At 49.9% G+C, this 27,500-nt stretch overlaps 1 protein-coding gene across 1 annotated transcript in view; it reads right to left on the reverse strand.

The window, feature by feature from the left end:
* Nucleotides 1-27,500, reverse strand: part of septin9b (septin 9b) — a gene marked incomplete in the record, with an annotated part of 48,926 nt that overhangs the window by 15,976 nt on the left and 5,450 nt on the right. The window contains 1 exon segment of the mRNA XM_062547658.1: nt 23,657-24,301. Coding sequence (XP_062403642.1) covers nt 23,657-24,301 — 645 coding nt within the window.

Genomic DNA, 27,500 nt, shown 5'->3' on the forward strand with positions numbered 1-27,500 from the left:
AACAAGAACTTTCTGGGAAAAGAGGAGATTTTAGAGGAGAGCCCGTGCTAAGAGCCTGTCTGTCTTTACGGTCTATCGGACGGCAAGGTCTCCACGCGTGAGGCAGCGAAGAGAGAGGCTTTTTGGAGAATGTGTTGAGTAGCGAATGCCCTTTGTTGCAATGCTGCCGTGCCAAAAACATAATGGAAGATCAACTTACCAGCGCGAGCGAGAGAGAGAGCAAGCGTGTGGAGGCAAAAAAAAAAAACAAGACAAAAGAATTCAAAAAGTTTGCAGAAGAAATGCTCAGACACACCACCGGTGTGTGTGTGAGGGCTCAACAGAACTGTGGTTTCCGTCAGCGCACTCATTCTCTCTCTCTCTCTCTCTGACACACACACACACACATTCTCTCTCTCTCACACACACACACACATTCTCTCTCTCTCTCTCTCTCTCTCTCTCCCTCACGCACACACAGGGCACATAGGGGGAGGATATGAGTAGGGGAGGTGTGTGTGTGTGGGTAAAAGTGGAAAACAAACTCAGGTAAAGCAGACACTGATTCTCCGATTGCCCTGCGATCAGATCCAGCAACTGTGAAAGCGCTCTTGTGCCGCGCTGCTTAATCAGATCAAACTAGCCTCTCAGCATTCTCCAAACGGCTACATATCTCAAGATTCCAAACACACTTCCAGAGCACCACACACACACACACAGGCGTGTGCAGACACACACCATCAGTTAAGGCCACAGAAGTATGCACATGCGCGCCGCACGCTGCCTCTGGTAAACACAGTGAGAGTGGATAGTGCATGAGAGCATGTCAACAGTAAACAGCTGATGATCTGCGCTGCTACGCCAGCAGCACCTGTAGAACTCACAACAGAAGAACCGGTCCAAGAGCAAGGGGAACTCCGTGAGCTGGCTGGTGTTTGGACCGGTCAGGACTGGTCAGGCTGGGTGGACCAGGAAAATTGAATTGAATAGATAGATAGATAGATAGATAGATAGATAGATAGATAGATAGATACTGGAAATTCAAGAATGTGTGCCACACTGAAGTGCATTTCAGCAGTGGGGGGTTTATCTGTGGAGCTGTTCAGCCAACTCCACCTCTCGTTTCCTGTCATTCACGGTTAACGCTCATATACACATATACACATATTCTAGCACCCACAACTAACTCTTTCACTTACATTCTAGCACCCACAACGAGCTCTCTCGCTCGCACAGACCAACAGACAGACAGGCAGCGTTAGGAAAATGAACAGGAAGTCGTCGATATGCAAGATAACGGCAAAAATCTTTGCGGTGTGTGTGCGTGTGTGCATGCATCAAAGCCTCTTATTGTTTGATATATAACTGTGTTTGAATACTCCTCATCCTCCTTTTTCTCCTGCTGTTTTATTTGTTTTAATGTAATCATGTTATCATTGTGTATTTTCTATATTCAATATTGAATGTTGTTTTGATTATTGTCTTATATATTTTTTATCTGATATTAATTCATTGTTAAATTCCCCCGAGTCACCTATTATTTTTTAATTGTAAAGCTAAAGCTCTGTTGTTTAAAATATGCTATATGAATAAGATGACCTTGACACAACATATTCCCTCTCCCTCCCCCCCTCTCTCTCTCTCTCTCTCTCTTGTCTTGCTCCCTCCCTCCCTCCCCTTGTCTATCACACAGGAAGTGATGTTTAAGGTCTTCACCCAGGGCCTCATTTCCTGCCACTGACTGATAGACACACAGCCCAAAACAAGCCCAATGCACACAGCTCTAATCAGATGCCACTAAACCATCCTGTCCGTGTTTGTACAGAACTTTCCCTACCGCCATTCTAGTCCTTTGGGAGAACCGATGCCTCGCTTAAAGTTCTGCGCATCTAAACTCATGGGCTTTGCGTCCTCAATGAAACGTAGAGTCTTGGCGAACACCCAAACTCTCATTTAGTGTCTGCTAAGAGGAGCATTACTCCAGGTGAGGCCACTTATGAGGACGAACTAGCACTGCTCCAGGTGAAGGACTCACCTTAAAGCTGGATATCGACTCCCCACCGCCAAACAGCTGGTGTGAGACACATAAAAGGCGGTGTGTGTGTGTGTGTGTGTGTCCTGTATGTGGGGGGGTAATGGGGGGAAGCCCAGGGTAATTACACCCATTCCTCTCTTTACGGCCTGTGAACCTTAGGCGCCCCTCTAGAGGACTGCGGTCCTCCTCTGTCCTCTGTCTCCTCGACACTTAATCCTGGGAACGGGGCTCCTAATAAACCGCACTGCCGCCTCATACCCCCCCTTCCCCTCCCACACACACACACACACACACACACACAGGGCCAGGATGGCGGAGGAGAAAGAGGGCTACCATTCAATAACAGACCAGGCCACTCTAGTAAAATTTTTTATATATGCATATGCACGCAGGCACTCTCTCTCTGAGAGAGGAGAGAGAGAGAGAGAGAGAGAGAGAGAGAGAGAGAGAGAGAGAGAAATGAATGGTTCCCATGAGTTGGATGTGAAATGCCAATTGAGCCTGGCCCTTTGTACTGAATGGGATTTTCTGCTTGGCCCGCAGATATGGGAGACACAAAAGGGCCTTGAGACAGAGCGGCCCCGGGCCCCCGGGCCCCCACCTCAGCACTCCTCTCCCAACCAAACTGCAGCCTGCAGACGCACCATGATTGATGAAGCCTGGGATTCAGAGCACAGCCTTGGCCCAGAAGCTCCTGGAGATGACGGGGAGAGAGCCTCCCTCCTAACCCTCCTCGAGCTGAAATGAATCAATCAATAAACCTCACCAGCGCTGGATCCGTCTCACCGCCTTCCTCACGGCTCCGGCCAACCTCAGCGCTCCCTTATTTTCGAGCATTAGCCCACCATTAATGGTTGGGTGTTCAATCAAATCTGAAATCCACACGTTGACCCAGTTAGAGGACGGCGCTCCTATGCCAACACGCCGCTGCCAAATGGCCCCATCTTTATTCAGTGCTACTTCCCCTTCCTAACCAAGCGCCACCACACCGCACTAGAAACTGAACGCCAGGCTAGCCACTGGTAGCAGTCTACAAAACATACAGGATTGACTCCCTTGTGTTTAGTTACGAGTCGTATACGGTTTAAATCCCAGTCTATAGGTATCTCATCGATGGCTGAGATACTGACATACGTAGTAATGGGCACTTGTGCCACCCTGCTCAGGATTGCTTACAACCCCCTCTGGTGTGGGCGCTAGTGCCAATACAAGCGGCGCGTCATCTGCTACCTGATACCTGCCAACTGGAGAGAGAGAGAGAGAGAGAGAGAGAGAGAGAGAGAGAGAGAGAGATGGGATTAGGGACAGGGTGTGAAAGAGTGGAGGGACTGTGTGAAACACACAGAAGAAATGGCCGTAACGTGAGACTGAATGCCCACGTTCTCACTGATGCGGACGACAGACCCAGTGGGAACGAGACTACCCTTCCAGTGCCCTGTTCCCTTTCAGGGGCAGACATGGCCAGATCGGAGTCTTACTTCCTGTTCCTACTTCAGCTGAAGGCTTTGAGGTTTTACTTATAAACAGCTGAAACTGTCTGCAAAGTGTATAAAGTGGGTGATATTCATCTAACAGAAGGAAATGAAATAGAGTACGTGTTGTATATCGTTAGCATTATGAAATGACTGATTAACAGAACTTTTAATGACTGGCATTTAAGCAAACAGTGATGGAATTCTTCCAAAGTTGTAATGAATACAAATGTAAACGAAAATGTAAATGTAACGTTCTCAAACCTAGACTGAGGTGATCTGACCTGTTTTACGCATACACAGCATGTGTGGTGATCTGGAATGTAGTGTGTAGCTAGAGAGCTCTCAATACAGAGTGTGCAATGTGATGGGAAGAACAACAAGTGTGTTGGCGTGCACAGGTGGTTTGCCATGTGAAGCCCAGAGACTCTAATCTACTGAAGCGGATGATAAACACACACTAGAATACACACAGTAGACAATAACAACGCGACCACACGGGTGGGTATCTGTGCAGCCAGACACAGATTCAGACCGACACCGTGCTGATGGCATTACCTGCAGCACGCCACTCTTAACCGCTATGGGAACACGTGCGGTGAGCTGCAAACGTACATGTACACTCCACGGTGCCCTCATTAACACAAGACAACAGCCTGACGGCCCAGTGGTGCTCTATGTGGTCTTGCTGTTGGGCCCCTCTGGTTGTTAAGGGGTGCTCAGGTTAATATTGAGCTGCATCCTCAATGAGATCAAGTTCAAGTTCAAACAAACATAAACCAGTGACCTATAACACACACCACAGAGAAGCAGCACAGCCTCAAGACAACACGTCTGCGGTTTGGGTGATGCTAACTCATATCTAAAGCAGGAAACCAGGCCTCAGACAGACTTGCTGCATATAGATTTTGTATGCTCAGTCAGATGCAACAGTTTAGTGTAAATATTTCCAAACACAGACAAACCAACATGGCTCTCCTGGGTGATACAGTCCGAGCAGATTTCCGTCTGGTTAGGGATTTCCGTCCTCCATTCTCAGACTGCTGTTCTAGGCCGATCCTAGATCACTCTCTCTCTCCACAACCCCAAAAGAAAAACTTTCCCTTAGAATCTGTAATCTCTAAATCATCAGACAATGTTTGATTTGGTGGACAATCACAATGATCCATGCCTTTAAATCCCAACACATGCTATTACAAGAACCCAAAATCCCGAAACCTCTGACCCAAAACCAACACCGCATGAGTCGCATTCATCACTTGCTTGTTCTGTGGGCCTCCATTTTCTTCAGACTCATGTTGGACTCCCTTCCCCAGACTTAAATCTCTACATTGTCCATTTCCTGTTTCCATTCTATCGGGAGCGCCGCCGCGGCGTGGGCTTGTCTGTCCGGGGACTGACCGAGCCTCACACAAAAATGTCGACCTGAATGCCACGGCCGGGAAAACAGTGCGCCAGGCGTTGGGAGGACCATGATTCACTCTGTGATGAACAGTGTGCTTCACCCGGGCCAGGGCTTGAGGAGGATGTCATCATGAGTTGTGTGCGACTGGACTCGTAAAACATCTGTCTCTGGGCTGCCTATACAGACCACCAAGCGGGGGCAAAGTCACGCTCAAGTCTCACTGTCGATCATAGATTAGCCTAACTTCTCAAAACTTCACATTCTTACCCAATTTTGAGGTATGCTGGATCAATGTTAGTATGTTTAAGAGAGGACTCTTTTGTCAGTTATTATTAAAATATGACAAGGAGGATTTGAAACAGATGGCAGTGTAAGCCCAGCACAGCAGATATACGGCATGTGAATAAGCACAACTCCATGCTGCTGAGCCATGAGGAGTCTTCATGTAAATGCATCAGATGCAGCCAACAAACACGCCTGTCAATCAGGGCCGAGAATGTTCACTGGAAGATGCGCCATCTGTTTTCCGGTGACAAGCCTGAAAACATATGGCTGTTTATGCCAGCGGTCCCAGGGGGACAGCGCTTCCACTGACTCCAGATCAGCTTCTCGGGGGCTGCCTGCGCATTCCGATCAGCTGGTCCTTAGACGAGAGAGGATCAACACGACTCCTCGGGCGCGCTCGGAGGAGGAAGTGGATCGTAAAAAGTTTTATGCCTGCACGCTGTCTCGCAGTAGATATATGGAAGGTTGGGTTAACGTGGGACGTTGCAGGAGATTCAACCGTGGAAGCTCATCACAATGACAGCAGACAAACAGCCATTTTGCTCAAACCCCCTTCATAGGAGAAGCAGATGCGTGATGGTGTTTCCAGCACCATGACTGACCCATGTCAGCACAGAGGAGCATACCTGATCAGTTAGAGCCTGTCCTCACCATCAGCCCAACACATCACACACACCAACACACACAGGGAGTGGGAAAACACATGCTACACACTAGGTCAACTCCATGAAGTGATGACACAGAAAGATCTACATAGGTCAATTGACCGTTATTCGGGAAATCTAAGATATCTTAAGAAGGCAGCAAAAAAAAAAAATTTTGGTTTCAAACCGCACTTGCTGCCTTGCTCCCCAGTTAAATATCTTAGAAGGCAGCAGTTCTCCCCGTTTCAAACAGAGCCTAGGTCAACTCAATGAAGTGATGACACAGAACGATAGGTCAAGGGGTCTGCACTACAGTACTCTGCACTAATGTGGAGAACCAACCGACCCAGAGGAGAGGAGGTTCAGCGGCGGCCGGCGAGTGAGCACTCTTGCTGGGTGACAGAGGAAGGGAGGAATGCTACTGGTCCACTTCGTCTTTCACTTCTGCGTTCCCCGGCCCCCCCGGAGAATGCGACCTTTGCTACCGCACTCCAGAAAAGCAGATGGCATGGCCGGGTGCTCAACTACAGTCCTGCGCACGGAGCCTTCTGGAAGCCCAGATAATGGCCTGTCTCCGGCGACGTGACGGAGTGGAGGGGGGAGGAGGAGAGATGGGAGGAGGATGCTGGATGTCTTTGTGGATTTGACTTCACCGACAACATTCCAGTCTCTAGACACTCTGACGTCTCACTCGCATTGGGAATCCTCCGTTTCGATCTGATGGTCAGTCAAAATGGGAAAATCTGCTACATGACACCATTTGACCACCATTTCTTAACCTTTGCCCATCTGGCTAAGCCATTTGTAGTGATGCTATGAGCATTTCATATCGTATGACGGAATGAGAAAGAATACAATACAGTCATTTCCAATAGAGGAAAACTACACTTTGAGCTCATTCTTGCCATCAATTAACTTAGTTGTGCACATTAGCAAATAATTTGCTACCCGCATGGACTAACAGTTATTTGGAAAACATGCAATTTTCTACCATTCCCACAGCCATGGGAGCAGCTGACTTGATTTCCCCTGCAACATTAACAGGGCTCAACAGTTCCCCATGCAGCAGAAAAGGGTTGCAGATGTCTGGAAATCAATCAAACTGCTGCTCTTGTCCCATTAAGCACTGGCTTTCAGAGCCAGGGGCCGCTGGAATGATCCATTCGCTCTGTTAATGAGCGCAGAGACTGTGCTCCACGACCACATTGGAACTCCAAAAAGAGACTCGTCCTGCTCGTGAAACGGACACGTAGGATAGATGACTGACACGATAAAACTAGACTGAACCAGACTGGCCCTGATGGCAACAAGCAACGTGAGCCATAATGAAAGAGAAAGGCAGAAGATGCCAATGATTATTCATACACGTTAATCAGGAGATCATCTTTGCACAACAGGTTTAACACAATCCAGCTGCTCTCCTCTAGCTCTTAAACTGCTTGTTCTGGAGGCACCCGATCAGCCTTCAACAAACTCGTACAGCGGCCCTGCACAGTAGCACAGAGGTAAAGACACAGATTGGCAAGACTTGATACGTGTTGGAAATATTTGATATTTAGCAATGTGTGGAGGTGAAGAGAGAATGTTCTCCAGGGTGGCTTGCTGTTGCTCGTTGCTGTCAGGAGGCGGGGCGACGCCACATGCTGGCACAGGCCCCCAAGACAACATCAAACTTTCAGCGACGAGGCGAAATGACACATCCGCCGTTACTCTCTCAGCTCTCTCCATTCGCCTTCAGTTACGCCACCCATCTCCCTCTCGCTCTCTCTCACCCTCTCCCTCCCTCCTTCGCTCTCTCTCTCTCTTTCTAAACAACAAGCTCACAGGCCTCTGTCAGCACTGCCTTTACTGTTAGCGCGGCAGGAGAGCTGTATTTATGAAGAGCTCCACACCGCTAGTGTTTATGGTACAACAGGCCTCGCTATGGTGGCGATTGGCTTCAGGCCGGCCACCTGGAAATACCTGGAAGTGCTGTGACCCCACACACAAACATCACAGCGCAGCACTACAAAAAGAGCTTAACCTCTCCAGGAGCTTGGCCACTACAGATGTACTCCACTATTGACAACAAGTGTGAGAAGAATCTATAGCACTATAGCAGTCGTGCTGACGAGAAGAAGAAGAACAATGAGAATCCACAGTAAAGCACAATAGCAGTTGTGATGACTGGCCTTTGCCTTCTTGGCTTCTTGGCATGTCCTTGGACATTTTTGCACAACAATTTATTCAGGAACAAAAACACTTGAAATGAAACGACAAGACTGGAAAAACATGCAGCCGACATAATTCAAAAAGCATCTCCACTTTGAACTCCCTCCTACCCTGCTGTGCTGCTCTCCTTGAAGGACTAAACTCTAAGCTTAGAGGAAGTCTCAAATGGCAACACACACACACACACACACACACACACACCATCTCCCCTTGAACTTCAAGTCAGGTGTCTCCGCTGTAAAACCACTGCCAAAACCTGAACTGCCTTACAACTGTCACACCTGGCTCTGCAGTCTAACGCTGTGGGTCGGAGTAAACACAAGAACTTCTTACAGGACTAGAGGGAGGGGGGCCTGAGAGAAGGACATGGAAATCTCTCCACAGAAGTGCAGCAGACCCCTTTAAAACATGGGAAGCATTTATAGCAAACATGATGAAGCCACAGTCCCCCACCCCCAGATTGATTACTCGAGGCCCAGAGAGACGACCCAAACAAAGGAGAGAGTAGGAGGGAGAAAAGAATGGAAAAGAGAGAGAGAGGAAGGGGAGGGAAGGAAGGAGGGAGGGAGGGAGAGAGGGAGGAGGTGCTCACTGAGCCCATCATATGTTTCACTGAACAAGAGACCAAGAGAGGGGGGGAGAGAGAGATAGAGAGAAAGAGAGAGAGAGAGAGAGAGAGAAAGGCCCATCCTCCCAAACAAATGCTCAACAAATGTTTTCCCAAAATGTTGCCTTCTCTGCCCTTTGCTACCTCTATGGCACCACCAACACAGAAAGAGGACACCTGGAAAAACTTGTGCATGTCAGAAAAACACAGAAACAACACTTTCTTTGTCTTAACACCAGCCTTCAGATGAGCTCAACATGAACAAGACACCACAAGCAAAGTGAGACATACTCACACACACACTCACACACACTCACACACACACACACAGAGAGACAGTAGAGGGACACAGCCACAGCACAACTTAATGAAGCACAGCACAGAGGGATTATTGGCAGCAACTCACCCTTCCTGGCTTTCTCTCTCTCACACACTCCCTCAGTCCCTCACTCTCTCTCTCTCTTTAGCCTTCTCTGCCTCCTTCTCTCCCAGTCACTCAGCCTGCACCAGCTGGTGCTCACAGGCCACGCCCACTCTCTGGTCACATGACTGCCAAGCAGCCACACCCCCCATTCACCCAGTGGCAATCAATAGAGCAACAGTGTGCCTGTATAGTATATGTGCAAGCAAATGTGCGCTTGTGAATGTGTGTTTATGTATACAAGCAAATAGCATTTGTGTATGTACAGTATGTGTGTGTGTGTGAGAGAGAGAAAGAGACAGAGAGAGAGACAGAGATAAAGAGAGAGAGGAGAGAAAGAAAGAGAGAGAGACAGACAGAGATAAAGAGAGAGAGGAGACAGAGACAGAGAGAGAGCAAGAGAGAGAGAAAGAAGAAGAGATAGAGAGAGAATCTGCATGTGGATCCATGCAGCATGGTGCTGTATCAGGCTGCCAAGACATGTGGTCATTTTCCCTGAACTCCCCCTGCAGTGTGTGTCCCTAATGAGCTTCCATACGGGAGATTGATGCTCGTCTACAGCTTGTGCTCCGAGACATCTCCCTGAGGAGGGACTACATATTAATCAAACATTAATCTATTAGAGGGCTAGACTCAAATACACAAGTGGGAGATGTAAAGGTAATCAGCATGTTATAGATTCCATACATACTGACTGTATTGAAAACAATGTCTGTTGCCTTATCCTTATATAAGAGCCTGTAGCTTTCTTGGCTTAAAGCCACATAGCAACTGTTGGGAAATAAATCATATGACTCCTATGAGGAGCAAATATGCACACAGATACACAGGCACATCTTCATATAAACAAGCCTCTCCTCGTCTTCAGTTTAGTCTAACTTCCTGTAGAGACCGCAGGTGCAAGAAAAAACACCTCTCAAGCTTATTTCCTGTTCACCACAAGCCACCAGAGCCTATTTGTTTCAGTAGAAGTGATATTAACGTCTTCATCTCTCCAGCAAAAACGGGCGCGTTTCCTGTCTGTCTAGCCATGCAACCAGCACATCTCAGCTGTGCAAAAGCTCTGTGTGGTTTTGCCTGCTGTATGTATAAAAGTCTATGGAGACCGACCGTTGGTTGTAGTCACCTGTTAGTGAGGTGTGTGTCAGAATGTGGTGGAATTCTTAGGAAATCTGAATGTGGAGGAAACTATATAATTTGCACACGGGACCCTAAAGCTGCTCCACTTGTTCCGCAGGTTTGAAGAGAGCAAAAAGATTTGACAACACTTCACTTCCACATTTTCTGTTTGGGACTCCTGTTACACCAAGGCTCCTTTGGCAGGGCCAAGTCTTACTACATCACTTTCTTACAGACATCCACGCTTGGAGGCAGATCACTGAACATGTTGGTGAAATATGTGGCTCATTTGGTTAGCACAGTCTTAACACCAGTCTACACGCGAGCTTTGCAAGACTTTTGTATTTTGTATTACAAAGGCCACCTATACTCTTTGGACCAAAGTGCCAAGGTGTTGGACTGGTTTCAAAATGTCAGCTGTCTAACTCTCCGTCAAAATTAAGACCAATTCTGACATGGTTGTCTTCAGAGTTCACAGTTTACATGTAAATCTGCAACACTGATCCAGGACCTGCTCTGCTCTGCGGAACTGTCTTCCTCGGTCATATGGCGTGAAGTCAACTAAGTCATTGTGCCGACTGAGTGAACAAACACATCTTTGAGCACAGCCAGCGTGGCCTATTTATGTCTTCCTCTGACACACTTCTTCCTAAACGGCACAATTCAGCTGCTTGTGCCGACCCAGTTATCCCTGTAACAGATTCAGGCCCTCGGCGAACGCTCCTCGGAAGACCGTTTGGCAAAGGGAGCTTTTGGTGAGCGAAGGATCACACTGAGCTTCCTTCCTCATTTTGATTACACGCGACGATAACAAGATGGGCCCTTGGAGCTTTGACAGCCCCCACTTCCTTGTTTGCAAAACACAAACAAACACTGAAGTTGCGGTGCTGGGCCCTCCAGATTCAATTATCTCAGTTCTAGTTCAGGCTCTCCGCTGGTGCCTTCAAGCACCGGAACCAATGGCTTGCTGTTGCTTTTGTTTGTATCGCCCCCCCCCCCCCCCCCCCTCCCCTCCCCTCCGGCGGCCATTTTGGCCTGATGAATATCCGTGCAGAAGGCAACTGGAGACTAAGCAGAGGGAGCTCGGCCCCCCCGGCGAGCTCTTTGTTGAGCATGAGATCAGGTCTGATAGTGTGTGATTACGGCATATGGAGCAGATTATCCAGCCACCTCGGCACCGCCGCCTTCTCAGTGACTCACCGTCAGGGCCCACCTTGAACTTGAGGAGATCAGGCCCAGAGAGAGAGAGAGAGAGAGAAAGAGAGAGAAAGAGAGAGAGAGAGAGAGAGAGAGAGAGAGAGAGAGAGAGAGAGAGAAGATGGAGACTCTCTGTACATCAGTACTGTGCCCCTTTCTGTTTTCGTACAACGCTACAAGAACCATCTTCAAAGGGGAAAAAAAGGTCGCACAGCCATGCTAGACTCGACTCAGATGTGCCTGAGAGTTTGCGCAGAGCTTCGGTTCGATACCCCTGAAGAACTTTTGACTTTTTTTACGCAGCTCTTGACACATTTCAGATTTCCGAGTCTTGTGTTTCCCTTGTAAGGTTACCGGGTCTTCACGCTTGTTTGCTTTTCTCGCGAATGCTCCTCTGCACTCTGGTTAAGACCTGAGTGCTCTGTTTGAATAGCGACCGCAAAACGTTGATAAATGGCTGGAATCTGCGACCGTAACGGCGACATCGTTTGTGTAAGCACAAGTCTTTCCTCTGGTGCGTCCTTTCAGCGCGTTTTCTAAGCCTCAGAAGCTTTCCCAGCTGTGGTGTGCGAAGCCCCAACTGCCAAATCCCAGGACACAGGGGAGAAGGGAAGAGGGGCTCTGTGGATTGTCAGTAATCAGAGACAAGCATGTACCCCCCCCCCCAACCCCCCACCCCCCCATCCCACTCTCCCCCTGACCAGAACATACAGCACTGTCCCACACTCCAGGCTAACATGGACACAGAGTTGAGCTTTTCACATGGCCGCTCCAGGCTCGTCTTTTACACAATAATGCCTGATAATAATAAAGCTGAAGTAGCGTAAGAGGGAAAATACGCACAGCGTGGCAGAAGACAGAGAGGAGATTTACAAGTACACTGTCAAACAATAAAAAAGGTCTCTAATCCGTTTTGGAGAGGTTAGCTGAAGTTTGCAAACAGTAAGAGAAGCCAAGACCGGCACCCTGGGACATTCAGTTCAGTTTCCCCCCCCTGCGCGGAGAAGAGACTCCACATTGTAGCCGTGTTGGACTCTTAATGCGAACCAGTTGTGCTGTCACTCGCTATGTCAGGGCTGCTGCCCACTCCTCCCCAAACACACGGTCCGTACTCACGCAGCGGTTCCGGTTCGGGGCTCTCGCGCACCTCCATGCAGACGGCCGTGTGCTCCATTTTTCCCTCCCTTTTTTTCCGCTCTCGCTCCTCACTCGCGTCCTCGGGAACGTTCTGGAAAACAAAGTGGCTGCTGTTGCGCTGTGGCTGCTCTCGGGCGCTTTCCCGTTCGCTCTGACAGCTGCGAGCTCTCGGGGTCGGGTCGCGGCGCGCGGAAACACTCGGGGGCTCGCTCCAGTCTCCCGCTCTCTCCGCCTTCAGCCCCCCACAATAAACACCTCTTCTCCTCTTCTCCGCTCCCAAGGCCGGGCCTTCCGGGGGAATCCCTGCCCTTAATTCGGCGCGGCCCCGGGTGGAGGATGACTCACTCCCCCCGCAGCGAGGAGAGATGGGCCTCGAGATTACAATCATGTGTGGCCGACCCGCTTAAAATAATGATTGGTATTAGGCCTGCATACTGTGGTTGATATCCAACACGCGGGATATTTCGAAGGGCGTGTAACCCAAAACAACAAGTCGTAAAAAAAACCAACAACAATGAGATATCAAATACAGTGCTAGCACAATGTGTCTCTTTAGCAAAAACATGTTGGCTTTTGGCGTCGGACGGGGAATTCGTTTGAGGAGGAGAGGAGTCTGGAGTCTCGCTGGCTCCCCGTTCGGCCGAGGCCTTTCAGCGCCTGGAGTCTTATCAGCCGCGGGGCCATACTGTATGTGGAGGCTCGGGCTCGACTGGCCTCGACGCTGGAGCGGAGCAGAGCCGCACGCTGGGGTGTCTTGGCAGCGCGGCCTCCAGCTCGATAATTAGTCCCAGCACATCGGCACAAAACCCGTGTTTAGGCAACACGGAGCGCTGCTCAGAAGAAGGCGAAAAGTCAGTCAAGCGCACTGGGGGGTCTTTGAAGATCGCGGATACGCTAATCCGAGCACTTTTTGTGATCTTCCGACGCGCTCGGAACGGATCACGTCAGGTGCTCAGGTGTAACTCTGCAGCGGTTTTACAAATCGGGTCAGAAGGCATCATGTCGATTACCGTACACGTTCACCCCGCTCACAAGTGTGACATTTTTCGTCTGAGGATGGCTGATCGCAGGCGAGTTCAACCGTGTGATCTCAGCGCTCTCCGGTATTGTGATTGTGGCAAATTTGGAGACAGACATCAAAGCCGACGCATTCAGCTCATTAAGCTCATTAACGTTCCTGTCAGTTCACCTCCCATACCCACTGCGCTCTGAGTGCCTTCATGCGTTAAATACCATGAACTCTTTACGGGTGAAAGGCTCATAGCAACAATGGTATAGAATATTACTGAGAAATTGTGTATTACTGTATGTGCCAATTTCATATCCTCTTACTAGTTATAGCTCTAGACTTGTATTGCTGGCAAGGATATGAGTAATTCCCTCAGATTTGGCACAATACATCTTCCTTATCCTGTAATGATTTTCAGGTACTGACATACATTTAGGTAACATGCCAAACTGAGTCGGTGTGTTGTGTCCAGCAACACTGCTGGATCTTCTCAAGCCTGGGGCCCCTGTCTTCAAACTGCCCCGGTGACCTGGAGTTGCGGTTCACGTCCAAAACGCAGCTGGCATTTCCAGCGTCTCACTCAGGCCCTGTGATTAATCCAGCGTCCCATCTCGGCGCTGACCGCTGTTTGGAGGGCCGGGACGGAGCGGCCGCCAGCCGCCAGCGCCGCGTCATTGGGAGGCTTAGAGGTCTCCCACACTTAGAATAACAGGGCCCGGCCCTGGCCCCAAGTCCAGCCAGCGCTCGCTCGCTCACTCGCTAGTCCACCAGATGGCTTCAGTATGGTGCAGATGGCGCTCTGCCACAGTGGTCACACACACACAACACACACACACACAACACACACACACACGCACACACACACACACACGCACACACATGCACACACACACACACATGTACAGTACACTCACACACAACACACACGTTCGCACATGCACTCCCTCACGCGCACGCACAAGCACACACACACACACACACACACACACACACACCGACACACACACACACACACACACACACACACCGACACACACACACACACACACACACACACACACACACATATCACGGGACACAGTCCTCACATAACAGCAGCTGCAGTGATGAATTGTATATTAAACAACACAATTAGCCAGTCTGAGGAGGCCCCGGCGGAGGGGAGAGAGCAAAAGGACTATCAGCGGCTGCTGTAATGGCCAAGTGCATAACAATGACAAAGGTGCGGCAGCTGCTGCACTTCAACTCGTGTTTACTGGACGCGAGTCTTCCGCTGAGAACCAGCAGAGACCTGATTTAGAGCTGCTCCCTTCTTATGGCCACTTTAGAACCATGGAGGAGGAGGAGGAGGAGGAGGAGGAGGTGGAGCAGGAGCAGGAGGAGGAGGAGGCAGCGGGGTCAAACCAGGCCTCAGGATCACTGGAGCAGAGTTCAGAGTCAGCCGTGGGAAGCCAAATACTGAGACGGAAGCTCTGCCACCCACCCACCCACCCACTCACCCACCCAGCGCCCAGTCCTGCTGTGCCCCGAGCGCTGACCTGTGGCGGCTGGGCGGAGGAGGTTTCTGTGCTGATAGTGGTGGAGGAGGGGAGACCGCTGGTCTCTGGTCAGTGTTCCGATCACCCACCGAGGGCCTCAGGGGCTCACGGCACTGCTGGGTGGTTGGGTGGCTGGGTTGTCTGGTGGTGACACTGAAACTACTGGAGCTGGGGGTTGCCCCTGATAGAGCATACACACACACACACACACACACACACACACACACACACACACACACACACACATCAGGGCTGTAGAATGCAGTCTACCTCAGAGTCTGTGCTCTCGGAGTCTGCTCTTTATCCACGGCACTTCCTAAAGCACGTTCTAGAGGGTTCCAGACTGCCACAAATAGCTCAAGCCTAAGAGAGCTTGTGCAGTAATGCATCCATTCTCCTGCCTGTCACTGATGTCTCTTTATTGTCTTCAGTGTCCATCTGAAAGGGAAAGGGCTAAAGGAAGTGACCAATGTCAAAACACTACAGGGACTGACAGGAGTGTGTGTGTGAGAGAGAGTGTGCATGTGTGTGTGTGTGTGTGTGTGTGTGTGTGTGTGTGTGTGTGTGTGTGTGTGTGTGTGTCTGTGTGTCTGTGTGTCTGTGTGTCTGTGTGTGTGTGTGTGTGTGTGTGTGTGTGTGTGTGTGTGTGTGTGTGTGTGTGTGTGTGTGTGTACGTTGGGATGTTTCTGGGGGAGAGAGAGGCATATAGAGATATGATATATGTATGATATAGACAGAGACGCTACAGCTGGGGGATGTGGTTTTGATAGATGTGCTGTTGAGGTGGGAGCTTGTCTGACCCTCAGCACAGAGAGCTATTTAGTGTAAACAGATGCTGCAGGAAACCGTCCCTACAGGGGGCATCCTCTCTGGCCAGAGAGCCCACACTCATCCACACAGCAGCCCACGGAGGAGGGCTCTTCCAGTAAACTGTTTACGGCTTCATATTTACAAGGACACGACTGTTTGGACGTTTTATCTTTTTGAGCAAACTAAAGAAAATACACTAAAATACACAATAACTTCTATTGAATGTAATCTCTGTCTGTCCAATATACTGGTATTTTTGAAACTACTACATTGTGTTTCATATCCATATTTATTCAGGCATGTCCATTTTGAGCTGGCTTCTTTGAATTTGAGGGCAAAAAGCTGTCATGTTGTTGACCACTGTAATGACTCAAAGCCAGACTGTGGGACTGTGGGCCTCTTGCCACACTGATTTGCCTTACGTCATCCTCCATGACCTCATCACCATCACCTGCGCTGTGCGCCTGTGCCCAGAGAGAGACACCTGTGTGCCAGCGCCACCTACTGTCAGACGGAGCAAACTGCACTGCCAGAGGTCTCAGAGGGCAGCTGAGAGTGATTATTGTGCTGTGATCCATAATTACCTCACTCCCTCTCCCCTCCTCTCCCCTTCTCTCCTTTCCTCCTCTCCTCTCCCCTACTCTACTCTCCTCCTCTCCTCTCCCCTACTCTCCTCTCTCCTCCTCTCCTCTCCTCACCTCCACATCCAGAGCCAGCTCTTACAAAGCTCTCCCCTCCCCTCCCCTCCCCTCCTCTCCTCTCCCCCCCTCCTCTCCTCTCCTCTCTCCTCCTTTCCCCTCCTCTCCTCATCACCTCCACACCCAGAGCCAGCTCTTCCAAAGTGAGACAAATAAAAGTGGGGCCACGTGGAGTGTGGTGCAGTAAAGGCTCTAAATGGGGCTCAGATTAGCCATGATGACATGGGCTCAGTGGGCAGTCTCCCCCGGCCACTAACCACACCTGACTGCACCTCTCCATCTCTCTCTCTATCCCTCTCTATTTCTGCACCTCTCTCCCTCTCTCCTCTCTCGCTCTCTATTTCTGTCTCTCTCTCTCCCTCTCTATGCCTCTCTCTCTATATATATCCCTCTCTCTCTCTCTCCCTCTCTCTCCCTCTCTCTCTGCCCTCCTCTGTGCCCCTGCTCTGTGCCAGGGTAATTATTGTGTGGCGGCGGGTGCAGTGTAATGGTCTGGGGGCGCTGGAGCGTGCCGTGGCCCCAGCGAGAGGCCCTGACCTGCCCGGGACGTGCCCCGCAGCGCCCGAGGGACGAGCGAGAGGAGGAGCGCCGCCCACACGCGGGGGGGGGGGGGGGGGGGGGGACGTGAGTGACCTCACCTCACGGTCAGGCGCGGGGCCGGCGTGGAAGGACAGAGGTGAGGGATGAGGCGTGTTTACAGAGCGGGACGCAGGCCAGATGAGGAGGACACCAGGAGGAAGGTGGCTGACTTGCTGTTTGTGGTGTTTGGAGAACAAACACAATATGACCTTAATATACGTTCTCTCTCTCTCTCTGTCTCTCTCACACACACACACACACTCACACTGGCGTGCACGCAGACACATACACACACACACACACACACACACACATACAGTACAGAGAAAGAGTGAGCAAAACAGACTGCTGAAAGAACATATTTAGCCTTGAGGAGTTCCAACATTTGTGTTTTGAGGTCACAGACACATTTTCATTGCTCTGCTCCCTTTTGCTTTTGTCAACATTACAACAGTAATATATAATCATGGCCCCAATAACCTAATTTAGAAACTATTTCAACACAACAGCGTATCATAAATATTCCAACTTAACACTGATTTATGTGTGTAATCAAAGGACCTTAAAATCAGTCAGCTCATCATCTTGAGAGTTAACAAAATATGGTGCAGATAATCCAGTTCACCACCACCCTTTTCATCTAAGTGATCAAAATTCCATGGACAGACATGAGGTGAGTAGACTAGGAAAGAGATCAGGTATGATCTAGAATTATGGCTGAGAGACAGCACATCAGTGCAGAGACGGAAATGGCACATTCTGAAGCTACCGAACTGCAGTGGTTGCACTAGTTCTTCACAGGGATATTTCTACAAGCATCTCACATTGTGTTTTTCCATAATCCCTTAAGAGTCACTTTGCAACAACTACGTTCCCTCTGTGATTTTCTGTCCCTCTTCTTGATTCTGTTCTCTCTCTCTCTTTCTCTGTGTCTCATCAAACCAACTCCCAACTCCCCCCATTCTTTCCTTCCTCTCTCTCTCTCTCTCTCTCTCTCTCTCTCTCGCTCTCTCTCTCTCTCAGGGCTGGAGTGGGCGTGGGGCTGCAGCGTTCACACTGTGACACACACACACACACACACACACACACACACACACACACAGGATGCGGCTCGATGCCAGACCAAACAAAGTGCTTGCTCTCTCTCTCTCTCCCTCCCTCCCTCTCTCTCTCTCTCCATCCCTCTCTCTCTCACCCTCTCCCTCTCTCTCTCAAGGAGTCACTGTGAGAGGGAAGCAGGGCGAAACTCTCCGAGCTGATGAAGCCTCTCAATGAGTCTGTGTCCAAGCAGCTCCCTTATTCAAACTGATTCAAGGACAAGGGAGGGAATATGGGCACCCAAGCAAGGCCAAAACCTCGTCTCAGGTTTAGGGTTACGGGTTCAGGGAATGGAGTGATATTTCCCCTGAATTAATGTGGTTTGGTGCTGGTGGGCTTTTTTTCTGTCTCTCCATGAACCTCTTTGGCAGATGAGATTGATGGGATTTAATAGACTGCACTTGGATGGGAGCGGGTGGATTCTGTCCTTTTACAGTCTGTCTGTGTTCTTCAACAGAACAGAACAGTCTTTATTTCTTTTCAAAACAGCCGCGTCTGGCCGGGACAGAGATTTTTTAACTCACGCCGAGACTCGCATGTCAAGAGCTGCAGGCGTGGGCTGGCAGAGGCGCCTGGTGAAATAGAGCACAGCTCCACAGCGCACGGGGCCCGGCCGGGTCACTCGCAGCCTGTGGGCCGCGCACACCGTGTTCTCTACCTGCCCTACATGTGAGACACTGGACTGGACTGGACTGGACTGGACTGGACTGGGGAAAAACAGCTTTGCCTCCAACCGGTCGTTGGGCTGCATCCCGTGGCAATGAAACATCTCACTGTGTGCCTGGCCACCTGGAAAAAATGATTCCTAAACGTCCCGGTGGGAATATCTTACGGGAAGGTCAGTGGGGGAGTGATCAGTCCTGACAGAGTGACTTTTACAAAAGGTCTCAGCAGGGAAGAGCCCTGTGAAGCTCTTTTTTGTCTCTGACGGTGTTTTGGTTGGTCAGTGAGCTGTGTGTGTGTGTGTGTGTGTGTGCGTGCGCGTGCGTGTGTGTGTGTGGTGTGTGTGTGTGTGTGTGTGTGTGTGTGTGTGTTTGAACAGCACTGCTGTGTGTGTGTGTCATGGGGGGCAGCAGAGGGCCGGTCCTGCTGGGAAGTACCGCGGTGACGTGAGTCTTCCTCCAGCAGGGGAGTCGGAGGCAGAGAGGTCAGCGTGGGGGGTTTGGAGGGGCGGGGGGTGGGGGGGTGTTGGGGGAAGACGGAAGGAAGAGAGGAAGCGGGGGAAGCGAGTGTGTGCGCGCCTGTGAGGTCATTTCCTGTTGGAAGAAATGAATGGACAGGAAACGGCTTATCTAATACCTCGACTGTATCCAAACAGCTGAGCAGAAACGAGCCTCTATGCCTCAACCCTGTCAACAATGAGGCCTTGTTAATGTTAGATAAAGCATTGTCCGCAGTGTTTGATTACTGGACACGGACACTGACACCGCAAAAATAATCGTCTCCACGGTTAAAATGAACCCTTTCACCCTGTGTGATTTTTGATCAGAGTACCACATCTAAAGCCTTAAACAGAACATGATTTATGGCAATACAATTGAATGAGGCAATAGGGCTAATTGCAATAGTCACCATGTCTGAACATGAGTTATGCGAAATAAGGCGCTTCGTCTGATGGGAAAGACCCGTTTGCTGTGGCCTAATGAGTTGTTGATGTTGCTGGTTGCCTGATGGTATCAGTGCAGACAGAGCGTGAGCTACTTGGCTGGGTGGCTCGGACCTCCAGGCAGGTCACCCTTCATTTGACTGGAGGAGTGGCCCTAATACGAGCGCTCCCTCTGGGCTGCTGAGTGGCCCGGAACCCCCCGGACCGGAGAGGAACCAGACGAGGTCTCCGAGTGGGAGCGCGGGCAGGGAGGAAGTGAGCACTCACAGGAGGAAGGAAGGGGCCAGCCCTCACATCAGGGACACGGCGGCCCGACATATAGCGCACGTCACGCATATAGAGTTCAGTAAGGATAGAACTCAACTACAACTACAATTAGCGTCAGCTAAAAATGCTATGATGCATGCATCAGATGACTTTTTTAAGCTTGTCTATGTTTTTGTATCTGTCCCTATCTAAATAAACCTTAATAATAATAATAATAACCATTTAATTATGAGATGCTTACCCGTATTTCTCTCATATTTCCCAACTATTAGTCACCGACTCACCGCTTCTACATTGATTTTGCAATATTTCTTCAGCTGTGAATACATGGGGGGGGGGGGGGGGGGGGGGGCAGTTAATATATGGTTTTGCTTCTTTTAACTTACATAAAGCACTGTCCTGTGGCTTATACACAATGCGGCTAATATATAAAGCTGACACTAAGGGATACACACATGGTGATGCCTGAGACCTACATGTATGTGACTGGTGAGAAGAATGCAGTGTTTGATGGATGGCTAACCCAAAGGGGTGTAGGGCTAAGTAGGAGTCCCTTCACAGCTGGCTCCATTGATCTCTGCTGCATCCCTGTGTGTGTGTGATGGGAACTCCTGTTGGGCTCTGGTCAGATGACGTGGCTCCTTCATGTGCCTTTGATTTGTCTGTCTGCATGGGATTAGGGAAGTGAAGCAATCAGTCTGCTCTCTCTCTCTCCCGCTCTCTTTCTCTCTCTCTCCCTGTCTTTCTCTCTCTCTCTCTCTCTCTCCCTCTCTCTCTCTCTTACTCTCTCTCACTCTCTCTGTCTCTTTCATCTCTCTCCCCTCTCTCATCTCTCAAATTTTCTCTCTCTCTCTGCATATTTCAACCTTTCTGTGTGTGTGTGTGTGTGTGTGTGTGTGTGTGTGTGTGTGTGTGTGTGTTTTGCGCGCGGTATGTGTTAGCGTGTGAGTTTGTGTTGTTGTGCGTCTGAAGCAGGAGCTAATGGGCTAATGGATCTCATGGGCCGCCGTTGCCTCATCCGATGTGCACGCACCAGAGAGACGCTCCCGCGCCGGAGACAGACGCGCGCCGACCGAGGCCGACAGCCCCGACAGACTCCACGGCGGTGCGCTTTAATCAGCCGGGCCTGTCCGCCTCCTCTCCCCTCCTCCCTCCGCCCCCCTGGGTCCGCGCAGCAGACGCTCACGTACCGCTGGAGCCTTGAGCTCTCACTACACCACACCACCGAGTCTGGCTCGTGAACGCTAATGATCAGCCTGGTGGCTCTGTTTGCATCTGAAGCACTTTGAAAATCCTACACATCCTACAGATGCTAACGGGATGAGCGACGTGACTTAAAGACTCATCAACACCGAGGGAGACAGGTTAATCGGTGCTGTCATGTCTAGTGGGTACCAGTTGTTATGTTATACTGTTAAACATGGGCTCAGTTTTGCTGGAGAGCTGCTTTAGATGCTGTGAGTTTTAAGTAGATGGTGATCAGATCCACATGTCTGTGAAGAGCTCCCTTCTCTGATCTGGCACCAGGGGCTGAGCTCAGCTGTGTTGTGCAACAATTATGTCAAACACAATACTGATATCCATGCAAAATGCACTGGAATTATACACTGAGGCGGATGAGAATGCATGAGATGGTCCAAGCCTCGGACCTAAAAAGAGACATGTGGAGGCCAAGGCTACGATAGCATTCGATTTAGCATTCGTAGGTTAGTAAGCAAGGAAAACTACTTTGAGAGTTTCTCTAGGGTGTAACAAATCAATGCTCAGTGCTCAGTTTTAGTTTTATATCAAGTTATCAAATATCCAAACATTTAAAATGATCGCTCTCTAGTGAGTAAATATCCTGACCATGACAGGCAGTTACCAAGACTTTAAGCAAAACTTAATTTGATTGATTGAATCACACAAATGCCTGCCAGGTATATATTCTGAAGCTAAGCAGACTGTTGAATGTTGGTGGTAGGAACCACATTTGAACCTTAGTGTATCCAATGGTAGAAGGGCAATCCATCCATTTGTTATTGTTGAGTACACAGTAAGCATGGCAATTAGAATATAAACAATTTGAAATATCCCTGCCACCACTGAAGCAAGCCTACCCAGTGTTTACGTCTATGTATCAGTGTTGCATTTTCTCCCCAGACATAATAAAATACACATTATTTATATTATGAGAGGATCAGAATAAACTTTAGCGCACTAAAGTGCCCATACATTTGGCAGAAGCCAAGACCATGACTTGTCATAATTAGGGTAAGTCCTTAGTGCTGATCATGAAGAGGACAATCTAACTACACTATTGCAGTGGTGTGACAGGAGAGCAGTGGTCTCTGAGGAGACGTGAAGAGAAACACATTTCAACTACCTCCATAGTCGTTATTTAACTAAAGCCTAAAGACAATACCTTAAATACTACTGTGGAACATGCACGTACCGTAAAGGCTATCTTTTCATGCATGTTCCACATGTACGTGTAAATGGCACAACACCACATTTCCATTACTGAATTCCTACTGTAAACTGGTGCTATGACAAATTTCTTTAGATTCATCAAACTAGCTTAAAACCACAAGATGCATTTGTTTGGATGTCAACAACTGTCCCTCCCCTTTAATTGTAAAGGAAATAGCATAAACAATCACTGAACTGCCGCCAATTTCAACCTCATGTTTAACACCCCGAACCTTTGAGTGGATTTCTCTTACAGTAAACACTCCGATCCTTCATCTCGTGCAATTCCACCCAAAGTGCTGATGAGCCTATCCACATACTATGTACACAGTTGGAGGGAGTGATTGCACCGCATCTTTCCCAGGCCATCATAAAAGGCCCCCCCCCCCCCCCCCCCCATTCCGACCTCGCTTCTCTCCGCCTCTAACGGTTCATTTGCTTTTCCGCTTTCTCTCTCACAAAGAGCCGATTCCCAAAAAGCTCCGCGGCCCGAGCTTGCGCGTCTGCCAACCGCCAGCCGAGATCAAATGGGAAGATTCTTGGGGTTAACCTCCACAAATCAAGAGAGGAGGAGCGGACCCGGCTCTCCTCGGGCCCTGAGACGGACGGCACCGGCGTTCCCCCTTGGTGACGCACGCGGTGCCTGCGGGGCTGACGCCAGCGCGGAGGCCTGGCGAGGGGAAGCACCGACCGGTCGGTCCAGTGCGGTCTGGCCGCCAACAAACAAAAACATCTTTAAGCCATCCGCCAGCCTTCTGCTCGGAACACATACACACATGGCCCTACACAACATATACATACGGAATCCGCAATCCACAATGTATAGACAAGCTGGTATTTTCATTGGCATGCAACTGGAGGGGAAGGAAGACCAGAATATTCTAGATGCTGGAGAACTGTGTACTGTGCATTAGTATGGGGTAATGGTGAGAAAGGGCCAGGTGAGAGGTAGGGCAGGTGTCACAGGTGAGGCCCTCGGCGGAATATTCCGGATACTGGCGAACTCTGTGTGCATTAGTTTGGGGAAATGGTGAGATAGGGTCAGGTGAGAGGCAGGGCAGGTGAGGCCCTCGGCGGAACACACTTACTGTGGCTGTCCTGCGGCGACTTGCGTCCGGTGTGGTTGGGCGAGGCGCAGCGCGTGCCGATGGCGGGGTGGTGGTGGTGCGGGTGGTGGTGGTGGTGGTTCTCCTGGGCCTTGACGTCGGGCGCCTTGGTGACGCAGATCTCCGGCCGGCGCGTGCCGGTCACCTCCCCGGGGCTGGGCGGCTCCGTCCTCCGGAAGGTGGTCTCGGGCAGCTTGGCGCTGGCGTGCGGGGCGTGAGCGACGGCGGGCCGCGGCGGGTGGGCGGAGGCGACGGTGGTCTCCAGGGGCTTGCTGAAGGTCACCGTGTGCTTCTGCGCCAGCTCGGGCGTCTTGCTGTGGCCCAGCACCTCGGGCCGCTTGAGGGCGAAGCGCGACGCGCCCTGGCTCGGGGAGCTGTCCACCGACTTGTGGTTGGACGAGATGTCGATGGAGAGCTCGGAGCGGCGCGAGACGGGCTCGGGCGTGCGGGCCTTGGGCCGCTGGGCGTCCTGGGGCCGCGGGCTGCTGGCGTGGTTGGCGCGGCTGCCCAGGTCGTAGTAGCTCTGGCTGCTGGGGGAGATGCCCGCGCGCTGGTGGGAGTTGGCGTTGCGGCGCGTGGTGGGCGAGGTGGCATCCACGTCCTCCACCTCAAACGACCTCTTCAGCGCTGCGGGGAGACACACCAACCATCAGACACCAACAGCAACTACAGCGCCATAAGCACCACACACTAGAAGCGTACGACACAAAAAAATAAGAGATATTCACATCCTAGAGATCCTTATTGTCCATTATTTTTCAGACTTTTCTTTTGTGATTCTTTTGTGAAGTGTACGACACAAAAATTAAGAGATATTCACATACTAGAGATCCTTATTGTCCATACTTTTGCATTTTACTGTAAAACAGTAAAGTCAATTGAGGGGGAAAAGGGACAGTCTAAAAACATGGAACAAAAGAAGATTCACATTTATATGAATGGCACAAAAAAAGCTAAGAGATTTCCTCATCTCATCTGCGTGTGTGTGACTGAGCCAAGACCACAGACTTTAATATCATCACGTAATGAAGAGCCAGGGCTCCACTCGAGCATTTCATGTGACACCATTATTTCTAGTGGCGCTCTGTTCAAGCCTTGCGGACAGAAAAAAATGGAAATTTTACTGTACTGACTTCACTAGAGCTTATGAATCTAAAACAGGAAACAGACCAAAGACAAGGGATGGCACAGACAACTATGTCTGTAGATCCCCAAAGGCCAAAAGCTGAAACTACCCGTCATGAGCACGCACAGATGATCTCAAACATCAAACAAACATCCAAACAACCAAATCCCAGAAACACACAGAGAGAAACAAAGAACACTCTAGGAATACAAACTTACTGTGCCACTAGCACTGGGACGGACGCCACTAGCTTTCTTCCACGAGGACCGTACGAGCGAGCAAGCGAGAGCTGCATGCTAGGGGGGGGATTTACGGCTTCACTCCGGGAAGCGATGGGCAGTTCTGGACCCCTGCCAGCTGACATCACATCCTGGAGACGGTGGAGTGGTCCCAAGCGGGTTGTGTGTGTGTGTGTGTGTGTGTGTGTGTGTGTGGGGGGGGGGGGGTCTGCCCGCTCATGCCCAGTCCGACTCGAGCGTCTCGTCTAAACGCTGGCACAGTATGAAGGCCCTGAGAAGCTCTGCCATGGCCTGGAGGAGCAGCCATCCCTCGCTGTGGCCTACATTCTGAGCCGCTCTGAGACACGTCCACTGCACAGCGTGCATGATCCAGACAGCTACAGTAAACATGACCTTCATACAAGGGCAGTGGGTGAGCATGGGTATGTGACGTGTGTGTGTGTGTGTGTGTGTGTGTGTGTGTGTGTGTGTGTGTGTGTGTGTGTGTCTGTGTGTGTGACGTGTGTGTGTCTGTGTGTGTGTGTATGAGTGTGTGTGAGCGTGTGTACAGTATGTATGTGTGTGCATGAGTGTGTGTGTGTGTGTGTGTGTGTGTGTGTGTGTGCCTGTGTATGTATGTATGTGTGTGTGTGTGTGTGTGTGTGTGTGTGTGTATGTGTGAGTGTTTGTGTGTATCTGTTTTATAGAAGTATCATTTCTCCATGCCCTCTCGTTAAACTTGGAGCAGCAATAACAGCGCAACAGAATAGTCCCATCAAAAGGGCCCGTAATCCTCCCTGGCTGTGGCCCTAATCCAATTTGCTGCTTTAAGCCACTACACTCAGAATCGCTTCACTTGATACTTTATCACCCCCAGGACAAGCCGCGCTCTTGCCAAATGATAATCTCGCAAGTCAGAGCAAATGTTCTTCGTCCAGTGCCCATTTCAAGGGTATTATAACTCGGGTGTCTATGCCCCCTGCCCAACACACCCCAACACACACACACACACACGCACACTCACACACACACACACACACACACACACACACACACACACACACACACACACACACACACACACACACACACACACACTACAGGAGCAGCTTAAAAATCAAATGTCTGAAGTCAAATGAAATTTCTCCTGAGAAGCCCTTCTCTCAAGTTTTCCCCTCATTACAGCCACGGGCACAAGAGGACATTTATGAAGCTTATAAAAAATACATCAATTGCTTACAGATTTTCTGTGCCCAACGTTGCCTAGATTTCCAGTGCTTCACATGCATCAAAACAACACTGACACCCACGCAATGTTTTGGTCAAAGGGTCTGTGTGATATTGTCTGTTGTTACCTCAGCAGCCATGTTGTCACTGTTTCTCACACTCACACTTCATTGCGTTCAAACCACTGGCGATGACTTCTGACTTTTTACAGTAACAATAAAACATTTAATTGCACATAAAATATAGCAAGCTGCTTCAGTTAGCATTCAGGCTGATTAGCAAACTTTTCATCTTGTCTTTGTTTACAAAAAGTTTCAATTCATCTGGGCCTTATGAAAAATGTGCAGATCATAAACGCATTATTTATGTGTCCAAACCACTTCACAAATGCGCTGTGAATGTTTTGCTTATTTTCACTGCAGACGCAAAAAATGGAGGGGATGTTGTTCTCACCACCCGGCGTGCACACACACACACACACACACACACACACACACACACACACACACACACAGTACACGCACGCACGCACGCACGCACACACACACACACACCTCACTATGTACCAAAAGGCCTTAGTGTTGAATCTCAACAGGAATCAATGAAGTGGTGCAATGGTGAGTGATGCAGGATGTGTCAGAGCTACACTGCATGATGCTCTTCCTCACAGGAAATTGCAACAAGGCCTCCTCGTGCACACGGCTCAACACTGAGATGCAGCGCTGTCAGTTTAGGGTAGAGGTCTTCCATCCTACAGTCTGAAATAACACTGAAGTCAATGTGCACAGAGAGACAGAGAGAGAGAGAGAGAGAGAGAGAATACTGGGGTGGGTAGTGAGGTGAGGCCCATAGGCATATGTGGATGATGATTCCTGAGGTCTTCAATCTTACTGTCTGAAATAGCATTGAATTCAATGTGCACAGAGACTGTATGCTGTATCTCTGTTTGCTTTCTTTTGTGATACTATACAGTGTTATTTGCTACACTAGCTTTGGCAACACTGTGTCATGGCAGTCATAGTGGTAAAGCACCTTTGAATTGGAATTTGACTGAGAGAGAGAGAGAGAGACACTCACGCACAGACACACACATTGAAATTGAAATTGAGAGAGTGAGAGAGAGAGAGAGAGAGTGAGAGAGAGAGAGAGAGAGGGAGAGAGAGAGAGAATCCTGTGGTGGGTAGTGAGGGGAGGCCCATAGGCACATGTGGATGATGGCTCCTGTGGGGGATGCTGCAGTGTGGAGCCCAGTGTG

This window comes from Sardina pilchardus, chromosome 1 (genome assembly GCF_963854185.1).
Source record: "Sardina pilchardus chromosome 1, fSarPil1.1, whole genome shotgun sequence".
In the NCBI taxonomy this organism is placed as follows: Eukaryota; Metazoa; Chordata; class Actinopteri; order Clupeiformes; family Clupeidae; genus Sardina; species Sardina pilchardus.